Below are 16,616 nucleotides of genomic sequence, written 5' to 3' on the forward strand. Positions count from 1 at the left end.
GCTTAAGTCATACCTGCAGGTCATCATTTTACATAATGGATCACTGAAGTCTGGGTATATGTTGGTGGCTTGTCTCTAATTAACAAACATCCTTATCTTAATTTAAGACATTCTAAGCCTTTAGACAAAACTTTATTTCTTTAACCAATTACAAATCAAAGAATCTTCAAACCCATTTATATCCTATAATTCCCTGTTTGAGATGCTCTGCTTTTTCAGGCCAAATCAATGTACGTCATCCATGTATTGATTTTGACTTTATCTATAATTCCTGTCTCCCCAAAATGTATAAAACCAACTGCAACCCAGCCCCAGCGAGTCCACTTGCTCAAGGCTTCTTGGGCATGGCTCTGGGTCATGGTCCTCAAATTTGGCTTAGACTAAACCCTCTTAAATTGTTTTACAGAGTTTGTCTTCTTTTCCATTGACAAAATAAACCTCTTTATATTATTCTACAGAGTTTGGATTCTTTTCCATTGACAATACCAACCTTCTACAATTTAGAATTTAAAATATCCCTCATACTCTACTCTCCAATCCCAGCTTGGTGCAATTTGGGCAGTAGAGCAAAGTTTCCGGGGAGGGAAAACGCTGCCTTTCCTTAGCAATGGAAGCCCTGGTGAGGAGCAAAGGCTGTGGCTGAGCACATTAGGGAAGTGTTAGGGTTGGTTACAAACAAGCCAGGGAAGGTCATCTTTATATTTGAAATACTTTAAAATCACTAGTACCAATAAAAAGTGATGCTAGTCTTATTATGATTGTTAATGGGTCATGGATGTCTTAAGACTGTATATGCCAAGCATCTAGCCTTTGTGCTCAACCTACCTCAGAACTCAAGGAACTTTCGTTGGCAGCCCAGTCTTCCTTTTTCATTTCACCACGTCATTCCCCTGCTTTAACATGAAGACTTTCCTTTGTTTTGCTCTGTTTTGTTCCTCACCCTTAGTATTCTAAGTCTCAACTCCCCTACCTGGCTTTCAAAACCTCCATTAACTTCAGTTGACTCTCTTGATTAATTTATTTCTCATATTTTCTTGTATTTTTTTAATGCCATGCTCCAAATCCTGGCATCCCTGTCTCTTTATGATCTCGTGTGCTGAAATGCCTCAGGTATTTCCATACCCAAAATTTCTGCTTCTATTTCTGGCCTGAATGCTCCTGCCTGTCTCCACTGCCTTCCTAAATTCTTTTCATCATTCCTTTGGTTCCGGCTCAAGTTTAGCCACCTCATCAGTGAAAACCTCTGGGCTGTACCTCTTCCCTCTTTATAGCTCCCAAGTAACATTTACAGTTTGTATTATAAAAATTAGCTCTTAATGGTGGATTGATTTTCTGTTAATAATGCTCCGTTAATGTTGTTCTGTTCTCATTGTAAATAGCTCCAGAGCAGGAATTATGACTCAAACTTCTCCTTCCCCCAGGAAAGTCCAACAATAATTCGAATTACAAAGAGCAGGCATTCATTCAGTGTCATAGGCTGTGTAGAGGTTAGTTAACCCAAATGAGATTAAGAAAATGACATTCAGTAGATTTAAGCATCCCAAACCATCAGCTTCAAGCACTAAGGTCCATCTATTTTCTGAAGGTTTTGTCTCCTGTAAGTGAGTTATTTCAAAATCTGACAAAGCATTCCTTTGTTGGAAAACTTAAGGAACTACTGAAAAGTTGTCCACATCTTTTTTTTAAGAATTTTAATGTGGAGTAATCTTTATTCTGTAGTGTTAGTTTTTAGAGCCACCAAAAATCTGACTGACAATGAGCTACATGGACCTAGACTTTCTTTGTTTTTTCATTCGTCCACCAATTACAATAATTAGGCATCTAGGTAAGAAGTATCTCATCTCCTTTGCAATAAAATAGGAATGAAAAGAGAACATGAGGCTCAGAATTTAAGACTGCCTTGTGTAATTAGTAGCACATGATAAAGATTCTTCCATGAAGCAGGTGTTCAGTTATTGCTAAATAAATATGAGAATAAAAGAAACAGTATCAGGCTCTGGGGGGAAAAAAGAACAGATTTTATGTGTGATGAGCATAGAAAGGATTCTTGATGGAATACCTGATTTTCATCATCACACATATTTATAGATAATAACTCCCACCTTAAAACTTAAGGGATTTGTGTGTCAATTTTGGGGGGTAGACCATTTAGGTGTAAATTTTTGCTGATACCCATCCAGACCTGAGCAGTAACTTTCTACGCAGGACTCTACAAAGGCAGATACTCCACTTCTGATAATATTACAGGGGAGTTTAGTGCTTTGGTGGGATCTCAATGAAAAACGTATCAAATTAATTAAGAAGAGGAACTTAATATTTTATGAGTTATCACTCTATTTTGCAGTGAGGGAATTCATATGTTAATATTATATTAGAATAATTAGTATAATTAAGACAAAAATGCATAAAGATTAATTAGCAAATGATATTATAATTATCAGATTATGTGACTTCAAATATCATAATTGCTACATCTTAGCAAAGGTATAAGCAGCAAATATTTAAGAGCTAAGAAGGCACGGTTACATTAACCTTGACATCGTTCCCTTTTGAGGAACCTGTGTGAGTTGTACACATCTGAACTGAATGCAGAAACAAAAGAAATCAGATGCAGGCCCTTTATGAAATCGAGAATTGCTTTTTGTGAAAATAATGCTTACATACTGCAGAACATAAATCAGATTGAAATGTGAGGTAGACTGTATTCACGGTAAAATGTTTTGTGTTCATCTTCCCTTGCTTGGCAGTCTATACTTGAGACCATTCCAGATATACCGGTTCATTCCAATGGATCACCAGACCCCGGGCAGCCCGTTCAGAACGCCATGAGTGGTGAGTGACATGCCTCCCATTGCACACAAGCTGTGTCTTCTCGCTTTTGTTCTGGCACTCAGTACGGTTAGCAGTGAATTTCTAAAAGCAAAATGTAAGCGTGTTTTTCTCCCCGTTGCAATTTTGTCACTTAGAGCACTCCTCCCATCCACCTCCAAATACCCCATTCTGTCACAACAGACAAGATTAATTGGGCCAAGTTGGAAGCAGAATCTTTTCCTCCTTCACCAACCACCACATCATTTAGAAACTACTCACTTGGGTGGTGTCTTTGGTTGGAAGCCTCTTTCACAGGCAGTCTGGATCTGCTCAGCAGTTGCAAGTTGGCCAGGAAATAAGCCACTTCCAAGAATCTCTAATCACTGCTCAAGTGTGTGCAGCACCAGAGCAGCTTCCAAGGGACAGGGTTGCAGGAGTAGCTTATCTGGCCTCTTCCACTTGCGAGGTGGGCTCCCGAGGTGGGCTCAGTATGGAATCTCAGATCCTCCTTGTAGGAAATAGGCCCCCTCAGGCCATACTTTTGTGATTCCTCAAAGTTTTCCTGAGATATATGCACTGTCCTTATAAACAACAGAGCCTGTACTTTCAGCATTAGCTTTAAAAGTCAGAGAAGTTGAGGTGATGAAGATGTTCTAAAATTGATTGTAGTGATGGTTGCACAATTCTGTGAATATACTAAAAATCATTGACTTGTATATTTCAAATGGGTCAATTATGTGGCAATTCAATTCTGAATTGAATACCATAAAAGCTGACATCAAAAAAAAAAAATTCTTGCCAGAAATTGACATTCCCCATCAATCTATTGGCTGTCGTACTGTAATTTAGTTCAAACCATGGCACTAAATGATAGATGTCTAGAGGGAGTGGTCTAGTGGTTTGGAGCATTAGCCTGTTCAATAGCTGCTCCCCCAAAACTCCGTTTGTATTAATAGATCTATAAGAAGTTAGAGTACTATTTAACTATTTAGCTTCCCCTGTAATGAATGCAAACCTCTGTATGACAAGTGAAAAATCATAACTCTCCCTTTGCCATTTTCCAAGTTCTTGCTGCATCCATTTATTATGTTTTCAGTTGGTATTACTATTCAGGATTTTTGAATTTGTTGACGCTCCATCTATCTTTTCATGTAAAATGAATTAGGTCTTCTAGTAATTCTGCCTTTTGTTCCTTTTGTTCTATTTAATTGTCCTCTAGTCCGTGTCTATAAGAGAGGGCAAAAGAGAAAGAGTTCTTTTTTGTAATCAAATCATTCTTTGCATATGAAAAGTTTTGCCAGGCAATGAAGCAAGATGGCAAGCCAAAATCTTAGAAGTCAGCTTAGAATTGCTTAAGCTTATGGATTCACCTGGTTTCGATCAAGGAATCTTTTGTCTTAATGTTCAAACTAGCTTGAGGAGACGAATGTATAAGGGGTGTTACTTGTAACCCATTCAGATTTTTGGCAATGCATATCATACAAGGTCAGGTATCTAATATCAAATTACAGAAATTCAAATTAATTCACCGAAACAAACATAGCAGTGAAATCCAAATTAAATTTGAACAAATCTTAAGAGGCAAATATTCCATAGTTTGGGGGGGCAGAGGGTACAAGAGCAATGAAGTAGAGAGGAATTCTGGGTGGATCCTGCCCTTTCTTTCTCTGCTTTAAGTCTCTCATGCCCTGATAACAGTCACATTGGGTCCAAATGGGCTTAATTTTAATATCATAATAATATAAATACATATTCTATTTTTGGACTTCCCTTTAATGATCAGCAAGTTCCATGAGACATAAAAATCTAAAATGTAAAATGTCAGATTAAATAGAAAGTTTGTTTGGATAATGGTGATAAAAACATGTTCCTATGGAAGTCCAATGACAACACATTATTGTTTAACTGAACTCCAGTAGGCAAGTCTACTACTCTTCGTTGGATATGAACATTCTAACATGTTTGTGGATTAACTTGCAAACAGTTTGTGTTTATTTTACAGAAAATGGTGTTGATCGATTAAATGGCTTATTAAATATTCTATATTCTTTGTTTTTTTTAGATAATGACTATTTGGAAAAGAACATTCCACCAGAAGCTGAAGAACTATCTTTTGAAGTGTCTTATTCAGAAATGGTTACAGAGGCTCCAAAAAGAAATAAACTTAAGAAGTCAGAGATTAAGAAAGAAGACTATGCTTTAACTGTAAGTAAAACCTTTCTTGGTTATTCCAGTAACTTCCTGTGACTTCTCCATGGGACAAAACTAGCATTTCTTCTTTTTAATATCTCTGTGTGTGCACAAGGGGTTTGGGGAAGCTGGGCATCAGCACTGCATACCCCCATTTGGGCTGCTATTTGGGGTATCATTTGTTGTGCAGTGCACAGCCTGCCTGGCTATACCTGGCAGCCTTGGTTGAGGAAAAGTTATGAGGGTGTATGCTTAAATACTGTTTTACAGATATAGTAGGATTTCCACTGGCTTGTGCGCTTTCTTGCACTTTATATCCTTAATTCACTTATAAGTCAATACAGACCTAACTTTCTGCACCTGTTCCTCCATAAGCCACATATCAGAAGGGGTATGGCAGAAAGTCACAGTCATAACATCAAGAAGTTGGAGCTCATAGAACAGATGCTAAAAACTCGTTAAAACCAATACAAGAGTTAATATTATTATGGCATACACAAAGAGAGTCATATACTATGTTGGCTTCAAAGCCTCTTATATAAATCCAGGATATTATCCACTGGAAACCTACTATAGAACTATGGTACCTTGATCTATTTGCTGTTCAATAAATGCATGTGTGAAACCTTCTGTGGAGTCCCTAGTATTCTGTGCTGATCAGGGCTGGAGGCAGGATGAGCCAGGCCCAGGCAGTTGCAGAGCTAAAGGAATGAGTCATCTAGAAACAGATTCGTTGTATCAGGTGCCCTGGACCATTCCCAGCAATGCCCCTTGACAGAGGAGAGGAAGAGGACAGGGAAGAAAGGACTCTCTAAGACTCACTGAGCACCTTCTACGGGCCTAACACTGTGCTGGGTGTTCTAATTGTAAGGCGGGCTCTAGTGCTTATTCACTATTGACAGCCGAGGAAACTGAGGCCAGGGAGGCTAGGTAACATTTCCAAAGCCCCACAGTTGGTAGGAAGCAGAAACAGGATTTAAACCTAAGTATGTCAAACTCCAAAACCCTTCCTGGCCCCTAAGCAGTCTCCAGGTTGTAGGGCAAAGTGGCATTCTAGGGCAAAGAGGGAAGCCAGTAGCACTCTGGTTTCCAGAATCATCCAGGAGAGGATGCTACCCCAGGTCTCCTCACCGAAGCTGCCTCCTCCTCATGTGTGGGTCACCTGGGATGCAGGTCAGCCTCCCATGAAGAGCTTTTCAGAGGGTCTAGCTCAACAGTAATTGCTCGATAAATGATTGCAGCTCTTGCTTATGTTGTTGTTGTTGTGTATTACTTTCATGTGGGGCTTTGGTTTTAGAAAGAAGGTAAAGTAAGTGTTTAATAGCACAAGATATTCTCCAAACTACATTCTACATTTTGTAGTTTTACTTTTAAGTACTTGGGGTCCCAATGAACAATTGTTGAATGAATGAGTAAATTGTTTGAAAACCACAAGGAACCTCTAATTTGGGGAACCCCCGTGGAGAATGTATACTTAACCACTTCGGGACCAGCGTCAACTGTAGTCGACAGCCACAGATGAACACGCACAGCCCGGGGTCGACTGTAGCTGACAGCCGTGATATGACTTTTCTAATTTTTCATTTATCAAAACAAAATTGTGAACATTTAAAAATAACATAATGAAAACATATATGTATATGTTACCTATTCTTATTTACAAGTAAAGCTGCCTGTAAAGTAAAATAAGCTTTCAGTGCTTTAAAGCTTTCCTCATCACCGAAGAGCAAAACGGAGTCGTCATCAATGCACAGCACACACTGTCGTGCGGACTGTGCGTGCCGGCTGTGGGCAAGGTTTCGTGGCCGGTGAGCGCCATACCAGAGTGGTTAAAGCTTTGTAATCTGAATAGCTATGGGATTTTTCTACTTTTAGCATTTTTTTCAATGCCAGGCCTTCTGAGAGCAAAGTGTACCTGTGGATATTACATAAGAATAGTCTTGTTTTACTGCTTAGATTCTTCACAATATTTCTGGATTGTTGAAGAGTTTGTTATTGTTTTGGTGTATTTCGTTTCTTAGTGTGGAAATGGAGAATATAATAGTATCATTGTCATCAAAATGATAGTAGAATCATTTGCGTAAGTTCATTATGTGCATTTTGACTTGTTTAAGAAATTAGAATCATTTAAATTTGATTTTTAGGGTAAATAACTGCTGTCTCAGCAACACGTGTAATAAATTTAAACTGGGAGATTAGTAAAGGTCTTTTAAAGTATGCAGAGTGAAATAGATGAAGCCTTATCTAAGGATTGACCCCTGACCCTTAAAAAAGAGACATCTAAAGCTCTCCTGAGATGTACATAGATATGTTGTCGTGGGTGTGTGTGTGTGTGTGTGTGTGTGTGAGAGAGAGAGAGAGAGAGAGAGAGACGTGTGATCCAGGTTAAGGGCCATTCCACGTGGTGCCTGGCATATATGTTGTTGGACAGTACAGGATGTTCCTTATAACAAGGTAGTTTCCACAGTTGCGATGGCAGTGTTATCCTGTACTTCAGACTGCTGTTTTGTTTCTAATTGCACAGTAGTGATCTGCAAATGTTCTAAAAAGCATATTCATAATGTTTCTATGCTTCAATGTGCTCCTTAAGAGATTTTTTGCAAATAGCATGTTTTGCTATATAGATTGAGAACATCCAGGTGGCATTTGAATGAAGGTATAATAATTTTCCTTTGCCATAAAAAAAAAACCTTCATTTTATATTTCAGAAACTCATTGTCCAGAAAACGCGATCTGGCTTAACGGAAGCAGGAGATCTGTCTGCTGAAGACATGAAGAAAATCCGCCACCTCTCTCTGATTGAGCTGACTGCCTTCTTTGATGCCTTTGGAATTCAGCTGAAAAGAAACAAAACAGAGAAAGTAAAAGGGCGAGGTAACTAAAAAGACCGATTGCTTCTTGCTTTAAGGCTTTTTGACACATTGGAATAAAGTAGTGCTTTTCTGATTCTTTTTCTTTCCCCCTGACAATTAATTCTACAACGAAGACAGTGGGATTTTTGGAGTTCCACTCACAGTCCTCCTGGAAAATGACCGCAGGAAAGACCCTGGCGTGAAAGTCCCCCTGGTGTTACAAAAAGTGAGTAAAGGCAGTGAACGAAGGCTGCACAGGGCCTCGCGCCTGTGATTGGATACTTTGTGAAGCCGTGAATGAAGGGATTTTCTTTTTGATTTAAAGACACTAACGCCCTATTAGGGCCCAGTCCTGCGTGATTTTCAGCCTCGTCCCATACATCCTTGCGCGGCCTTGCTGCATGCTCTGGGAGCCTGTTTCGTCGCTGACTGTGACACATCAGGTCATGAACACACAGGCTCTGACCCACGTCTTCCTTCAGTTGTTTCTTTTTCCAGTATTTTTTCCAAATGTTATTTGTGCATATGTATGTGTTTGTATGTGTAGTTGATTATTCTGTCTGGATAAATAACAATATGCATATATAATCATACAAGTATTTTCTGAAATATATCATAGGGTGTTTTTTTTTAATGTGTGTGTGTAATCGTTTTATGAATTTTCCAAACTGAGATTAATATAGTCTAAAACTCAGCTTGTTCTGGTGGTTTTTCAGGTGTGACTGAGCAGATAGGCTATGTTTAGACAAACAGAAAATTTTGCTGGAAGGGAGTTTTGAAATTGATATTACCTCAACTATAAAATGAGAATATCTCTGCAACTACCATTACTGAATAGCTGATTTTCTTTTAAGTTATGTTTGTTTTATAGCCAGCAATTGACACTGCTTTACGTAAGTGTGCATTTATCAACAGTGACATCCAGTGGCACAATGAAAATTCCAAGCCCTTAACACAAATCTTAATGAATTTTAAAGTGAGTTTTAAAATTATGTATGAGAATCTTGACTAAGGACACATATACCTACTTTACTCCCACTGACGACTCTACGTTGTCTTTTTCCTGTCTTCCTGTATTTTGATACCAGTACACCAAATTGGGCCACTCCTCAAATCAGGTTGACTGACTGGCGATGGGAGGAGGGAGGAGGGTGACCAGACAGCCAGAGGATGCCGGGCACCACCGCACACAGGGCCCGTCTGTGGAGCCCTTCCCCGGGCAGGGCGGCACTGGGGCCATCAGATAGTGTCGCGTCTAGTCAGCACCCAGCAGCCCAGGGAGGCTGGTGTCATCGTCTCTCTTTTTACTGAAGAGGCAACTGAGGAACAGGAGGGTGAGGTAACTTACCCAGGAACACACAGCTGGCACGGGGTGGAGGGGAAAAGGGACACGGCATGGATCCAAGTCCAGAAGCCATGGTGACTCTGGCTTTCCTTCCTTCTTTGATTTAAAACCAAAATTCTACCCTTTGTCCTCTAAGTTAAAGTCAGAGTTTGGCAAAAATCCATAAAAAAATCAAAAACGAAAGATTCGACACAAGTTTATTAATATTATTATGTAGGTGTAAAGACCTAGCAGAGAACTTAGCAAATAGGAGCAAACAGAAAGTACTCAGTAAATGCTAAACTACATCTGGATTTATATCATAGTAACATCAATAACGGCTACCTGTTATTGCTACTGATGCTGAGTGTTCCTCATTTAAGACGGCTGCAGGCAGTGTTCTTCCCCTCCTAGTCTTTAAGGAAAGACTCTCTCATATATATTCTTCTGAAGTATCTATTTCTCTCTGTACCTAAAAGAACTACCTTAGTTCCAGAAACCATCGTTTCTTGAAAAGAAAGTGGCAGAGACACTGAGTCTTCCTCTTACTGTGTGAACCTGGGAAAATTCTGTATCCTTTTCAGAGATGCATTTTAGCTGCTTTGTTATAGTGAATTGAACTGTGTTCCTCAGTGTCTCAGCAGTACAATGGGGATGATAATATACTTTGTACAATTATCGTGAGGGTTAAATGAGTTAATATAGGTAAAGTACTGGGATTCAGATCTGACACACAATAAATAGCAGTGTTTATCATTATTATTGTTATTATTTTTTATACTCCTCACCACCATAAGAACTCATAGAAGCTATTAACCTTCACCATTTCTAAACTCCTTGGTCAGACTTCTAAAATTCCTGTAGTTTCTTAGCCAAGGTGGTTGCAGCCAATAACAGTAGACTTAGAATTTTTTTCTTACTGATCAGTCTGCAGAAAGAGGTATAGTAATCAGATCTTAAAATTATTAAGTGGCAGCATGTCATAGTGGTTAAGAACATAAGCTTGAGAGAGTCAGTGCTGTGACTTATGAGGTTGATCTTGGGAAAGTTGTATCACTGCCCTAAATCTCTCTTTCCTTGTTGCAAATTGGAGGATAATGTGGACCTCACAGGGTGGTTGTGAGCCGTTAACAAAGCACGCAAGTGCCAGGCACGTGTACATGACAGTTTACAGATTGATGTCATCATTATTAGTTCAGATGTTTGTAATCCTATGGAGGTACTTATTTTTGTAATATATTCTTGCTTTCTAGTTTTTTGAGAAAGTTGAGGAATCGGGTCTGGAATCAGAAGGCATTTTTCGACTTTCAGGATGTACTGCCAAAGTCAAGGTACTGGATGTTTTCTCTCTTCCTAAAGTTCTAAGCTAGTTTGAATCAGTCCATATGAGCTTCGGGTATCCAGGTCTTTATTGTTATTCATTTGATACTATCACTTAGTCCAACCTAGTATTCCTTGGAACCTATGGTTAAATATTTGTTCTATGATCCAAAGTTGTTTAAATTAAAACAGCAACAATAAAAAACCAACAATAATGAAACAACACATTAATTCACCATCAAAAATTGCTGCTTGCCTTTAGTTTGGAAAAATTGAGATGTCCCATCCCTGTTTTGGAGCTTAAATACTTAGTTTGTTGTATTCCTGTCAATCATGGAATTCACTAAGCCCTTACTTCCAATGTCAGTTGCTTTAACCTTAAAGCAATCGTGGCTCTCCTTACAGTGAAAGTTCTTGCAGCAGTGAACAGTAATAGCCGTAATCACTGGAATACTCACTCAGCAGTTCTAAACCCCGATTCCATTTACTGTAAGGTTAGTGTCCACATATAAAACCACCCGTGCAATGTGAGCCCTTTCACTTTTCTCCCTTACTTCTGTGAGGTGGCAGACTGTCTGCTGGTGGCACACGCCTCGGAGAGTCCATTCCCGCTGTCGAATCACTCCCTGGCTTGAGGACATTAAGCCTGAATCTCTGAGAAAACAGTACCAGGGTGAGGGAAAAAGGAATTTGGTAATGTTTAGAACTATTAAAAGGAAACACAGAAAAGCATCTCTTCATTCATTCGTTTTGGGAAATTCTATTTGTATCAGAAGTCTCGAGGTTGTTACGTAGAAGTGTGATGAGATGTTTTTCTCAGTGGAAACTGAGAATAAATAGGTTGTGCCTATTGGATCCTGCAGAAAGCAGATGCTGAGGCAGATGAGGAGTGGGAAGGGGCTATGGGGACAGTGCTTGTGAGATATAAAAGGGCGGGAAGCAACACTGGGCAGGGTGAGCCTCAGGCCAAGGTGCGAGTCTGGCAATTCCTTCCTGCAGAGGAGCCCTGTGCCAGGCAAGATGGGCCAGGCCCCAGCCCCAGCCTCACTCTCGGTCCTCAGCTTCCTGCCAAGAGCAAGGCGGAGGCAGATCCAGAAGTGGCTAACAGCTACCTGGGCTTTCTTGCAGATGAATGTCAAGTCCTCTTTTGATGGGAAATCAGAGCAGCCACGAGGGTGTTCCCAGTGACATTGGGGATTAGGGCATGTTGGGGAGCTGGGCCTTAGCAGAGGGCAGAGTTGTTCGAGTGCTGGCACAAGTTCATCTGGAAGGCAGAGGGATGGCTCCTTAAGGCTTATACTTTCTACACTGAATCAGGTTTTTGTCTCGGTTTCTCATATGTTTGGTTCTTACATATGCTTTCTGAACAAATGTATGCTAAATCTGAGGATGAAAGCCATCACTTATTTTGGTCAAATCTATGGTTTTATCTATAGAGTCAGAGAACAAAAGTGAATTTCCTAAACAGAATCAGATTCTATCTCTTGAAACCTCCCTCCATAATTAGGAAGCTATATTCGGACGTATTCTTACTGGTTCATGTGTGTGTGTGTGTGCACAGATATGTGTAAAGTATAATAGATATGATTTAAAATCACTTTTTCTAAATCATCAAAAAGAGAAAACATTACAGGACATTTCTTATGGGCACAATGTTTAACATCATAGCAAAAGTTACTTTTCTTTAGCTGATCTTTGACTGAAAAATGCCTGTCAAAGGCTAGTAATTCCTTCAAAATGTTCTTACAGGCACGTGCATTCCTGAGCCACAGTTAGGTCAAAGTTCCTTCCTCCCCTAATCAGTTTTCTGTCGTTTCAGCCTATTTATTCCATTGCTTATTAGTCTGAAAATATAATCCAGATGTTTTCATGGTTTGAGCTCCAGGAAAGCTAATATGAAAGAAATCCAGGCCAGTGAAATATGGCAGTTAGAAAGGCATTATAACATGAGGTATTAAAGAGGTCTTTATTTCTCTCCTTTATTCAAACTTTAAACTACCCTTTTTTTGGTAACTCATCTGCTGGACTACTAAAAATCCCATTATGATTATCCTCAAATTGTGCCAAGTCAATGACAGCAACACTGTGGCTCCACTATCATCCTTATGGGAACAGCCGGGCCTGGCTTTGTGCTGTGCACGCTTGGTGAGACGGACAGGGAGGCGGCCCTGAGAGGAAGCGGCTGGCTTTAGCCAAACGGAACGCAAAACTGCAAGGCCACGTCCCTCATTTGAGGCCTCAGCTCATTTGGAACCAATTTAATGCTTTAATGTTTCCAATGATTTTCCTTTCAAAAATGACAGAAATTTGAGCCAAACACTAGGGAATATATTTTATGGAAGGAGGCCGACTGACATGTAAGGCTTTCTTTTTTGACTAGTTTCCATCATTCTGAAGCTGCTCTATTTTGTCATTACATTACCTGGCTTGTTGGTTTCCTGGCCTGAACTGTGTTGGAGCAAAGGTTGGTCATTTGCATGTGTATAAAACTACCCCCAAGATTGAAGCAGGTTGCCTTTTTGCTCAAAGGAGATTTAATGACTTGACTTCTGACTCTCACTTAGTATTCTCATTAACAATAGGCAGAAAAACATGACTTTTAAAATCTCTGAGTGCTCCCTGTCTTTGACAAGGTAAATTCACACCTGGTTTACATGGTTTCACGTTTAAAACCACCGGTGAAATGTCAGCTCAGCTCAAAACCAAAAGAGGACATGCTTTTTCTCCGTGTTGTTTTATACCAGCCATCCAGGCACCATGACGTGGTATTATTACCCAAGCAGTCACGGCACATATGCATGGGGCTCCCGTAATAATGACACTGCAGCTTAGAATAGACCTGGGGGAGGGGACAGAGCAGGCATTTATTGAGTGCCGTCTGTGTGACAGGCCCTGCTCTGTGAGCCTTACATGATAACGGCGATTTAATGTAAGGAAGGATCATTTTAACATCCCGCGTTGTACAGTGAGAAGGTCGAGGCACAGGCCACACCACTGGGCAAGTGTGGAGTGAGGACAAAGACCCTTGGTTCTGGTGCCGTGTTGTCCCTCAGGTGACTGGGAACCACTCTCAGGTTAGAAGGAGGGTCACATTCATGATGCAGACAGATCACTTTGGCAGAGGCACGTGGGGAATGAATTTGAATTCTTCTGCCTCTGCCAGTGCTTCCTGTGCGTTTGGAGGACTGCCCCCCTTTGCTTGGCTGCAGCGGTACCAGGCAGTTGATAGGAAACGTTTGCGGCTCCTCCGTGTTTCCTGTTAACGGCGCCTCCACCTGCCTGTTGCAATTGGAGAATCATCTTGGGTGATTCTTTCTCCCTGAGTCTTATATTCAATCCATCGCTGATTCTTGACAATGTTTCCCCCCAGCATCTCTAAATGCCTCCTCTCCTTTCTACCCTGACCTGCTTATCCAGGTTAGTCCTTGGTTACCCCCCACCAGAAGCCTTCAGTACCTCTCACCTGCCCCGACCTGTGCCAAGCTCCGCACTCCCCCAGATCATGTTTCCATTTGGCTGTCAGGAAAGATAAATCTCCCGTGTCATTGCCTTGCTCGGAGGTGTTCCAAGTGGCCTCACTGCCTGCAGGGTGCAGCGTGGTCCCCTAGACTGGCTCTTCTGCTCTCCAGCCATTCCCCTTGCCCGGGATGCTCTGGCAAGACTGACCTTGAGCTCTGCAGGCTCACTGGCTCTCCTGCTTTTCTGTCACTGCGTGAGCACTTGCTTCTCTCCAAGATACTCTTCTCTCTCTGCTTCCCTGGAAAGCTCTTCTGCAGTCCTCAAGTCTTGGCCCAAGCCGAATGTGATGCACCTCTGTCATGGCCTCATAGCACCAGTGATTGACCTTATAGCCTTTTCACTCTATTATCCCTCATTAAATAGTCCCATCCACTAGGCTACGAGATGCCTGAGGGCAAGGAATGGATCTCACGCCTAGAGCCCAGTCTAGTGCCGGATCTCTTTTATTCTAGGTAGAACTTTCTATGTATGCTTAAGGCTTCATAAAGTATGTTTATTAGCAAAGGATTGCTCAATTAGCTGTCATATTCCTGTAAGATCGAAAGCTTCTCCTGAATAATAAGAAAAATCTCCTTTAGATGTCACCTGTAGGGGCCAGAGGGTGGATCCGAACCACGTGCATCTGCGTAAGAAACTTGTCCCGCCAGGTCCCTCCATCTCGCAGGCCCTGGGAGCCATGAGACATGTTATGTGTGGCTGGTGAATGAGCTGATCCTTGTTAGGGAAGGTCAGACGTACAAACAGACTCTGGCTGTGCGTGCTCACGGCCAGAAGAATTAGGCTTCTCGTGAGAATAAATCTGAGGCCTTAAAGAAACCAAGGGATTTCCTTGGTTTCCTTGGTTACCTTTGTAGGCATCCTTTATGGAGCAGTTAGTGTCAGGCTGGGGACTGACTATAACTGCCTGGTATTATCGGTAAACCTTGTAGGTCAAAGGAGCAATAGGAAATGACGTTGACTTTGAAAAAGAAATAGAGAGCATGGGTGGCACCGATGATCACATGAATTAATAATGTAAGATTTGTAAGCCAAGTAAAACTTATGGGGAGGCGTAGTGATTTAAAAAAAGTATTGGCACTGTGTTCCAAGCCTCATGAAGGATCGGGCAAGTGTGCAAGCATGTGGGAGACATGTGTGTCCCAGAATAAAACTTTGTTGTAACTGCTCCAGGAAGATGTCGCTGGGCTGCACGTTGCAGTGAGGGCAGGGTTACTTGATTGGGATCATTTCCCACTCTGTATGTGAACTAGCTGAGAGGCAAGCTTTGCTGATCTAATTTATAAATTTAAGAGAGGACGGCAGAAGGGATTATGAAAAAAAAAAGGGAGTGGAGACTTTGTCAAAAGCTAGCAGTGCGTTTATCATGTGGGAATAGTGGTACTCTGCCAAAACCACAGAAAGGAAACTGTGATCTGAGTGGAGAACTTTTATATTTGTATAGAATTAGAAAATTATTTCAAGATTAACATTATTCTAAAAATATTTTAGAAAATCACCTTTAAAAAATGTGTTCGCAAATAGCTATTTCAATCCCTTAAGCATGTTGAAAAAAGTAACTCTGAAGATACTGCCCTATCAGTCTATTTATAAAAATAGTTCATGCAACTATAGTTTTCAAAGGGGAAAGGGGTTGAGGTGGTGAAAACTCATTGAATATTGACTGTTTTCCTTGATTTGCAGCAATACCGTGAAGAACTGGATGCCAAGTTTAATGCTGATAAATTTAAATGGGACAAAATGTGCCATAGAGAAGCTGCAGTTATGTTGAAAGCATTTTTCAGAGAACTGCCCACATCTCTCTTTCCTGTGGAATATATACCTGCCTTCATCACTCTGTTGGAAAGTAGGTGGAAGGAGTTGAATATGAATGGACTAAGATACAAGGCCAATAAAGTAACAGCAGAACAGAGATGCATAATCAAATGTGATCATGTATAGATTTGCTATTTCCTCACAACGGTTGCTGAAATGTTAAGTTTGATGCTAAGCAGTCACCTATTTACATACTTAATATATTTAAGTCTGGGAGACATGATTTAGACAGTTTTATAATCATTAAAAGGCAGAAGGGTTTATAGAAAGACCAGGCTCTTGAGATTTGAATTCCTGCATGGCCATCTATTAGCCATGCAGTCAGACTTTCTGAGCTTCAGTTGCTGCATCTGTAAATTACAGAAAATAATTACTTGTCAGGGTTGCTGTGGGTGTTGAATGGAGTCATCCAGAGTGGAGCCTGGGATGTAATCATCTGTCAAAAACTATGGGTCTCTCCCTTCCTTAAATCTGAGCTCCTGGGACTGATTATGCAGCAAACAATAAATGCTACACAGAATATGTTTTGTCTCTGAAAATTACAGTATCACATAGTGTTTCCAAGAATTACAAAGTCACATAGATTAGGTTTTAAGTGAGGTACTGGGTGAAAGCACAGAAACTGTAAAGCGTGTGTTGTATTTGGCAGTTGGTGACTGATTTGGTATGGTTCAAACATAAGGTTGAATATTGCAGAGGATGTGGCAAGAGAAAAATTTAGAAAAATAGAAGGGGACTAGGTAGTGGGGGCTTTAACTACTAGCCTGGGAAGTTCAGGGGTCAAAAGC

At 40.7% G+C, this 16,616-nt stretch overlaps 1 protein-coding gene across 1 annotated transcript in view; it reads left to right on the forward strand.

Annotated features, from left to right (window-relative positions):
- ARHGAP28 (Rho GTPase activating protein 28) overlaps nucleotides 1-16,616 on the forward strand; it is a 165,342-nt gene that overhangs the window by 125,552 nt on the left and 23,174 nt on the right. Inside the window, exons 6-11 of the mRNA XM_012746184.2 lie at nucleotides 2,748-2,832; nucleotides 4,874-5,016; nucleotides 7,710-7,875; nucleotides 7,988-8,079; nucleotides 10,431-10,508; nucleotides 15,697-15,859. Of these exons, the coding sequence (XP_012601638.1) occupies nucleotides 2,748-2,832; nucleotides 4,874-5,016; nucleotides 7,710-7,875; nucleotides 7,988-8,079; nucleotides 10,431-10,508; nucleotides 15,697-15,859 (727 nt within the window). The remainder of the gene's footprint in view (nucleotides 1-2,747; nucleotides 2,833-4,873; nucleotides 5,017-7,709; nucleotides 7,876-7,987; nucleotides 8,080-10,430; nucleotides 10,509-15,696; nucleotides 15,860-16,616) is intronic.

Source organism: Microcebus murinus, chromosome 17, assembly GCF_040939455.1.
Source record: "Microcebus murinus isolate Inina chromosome 17, M.murinus_Inina_mat1.0, whole genome shotgun sequence".
NCBI classification, from domain to species: Eukaryota; Metazoa; Chordata; class Mammalia; order Primates; family Cheirogaleidae; genus Microcebus; species Microcebus murinus.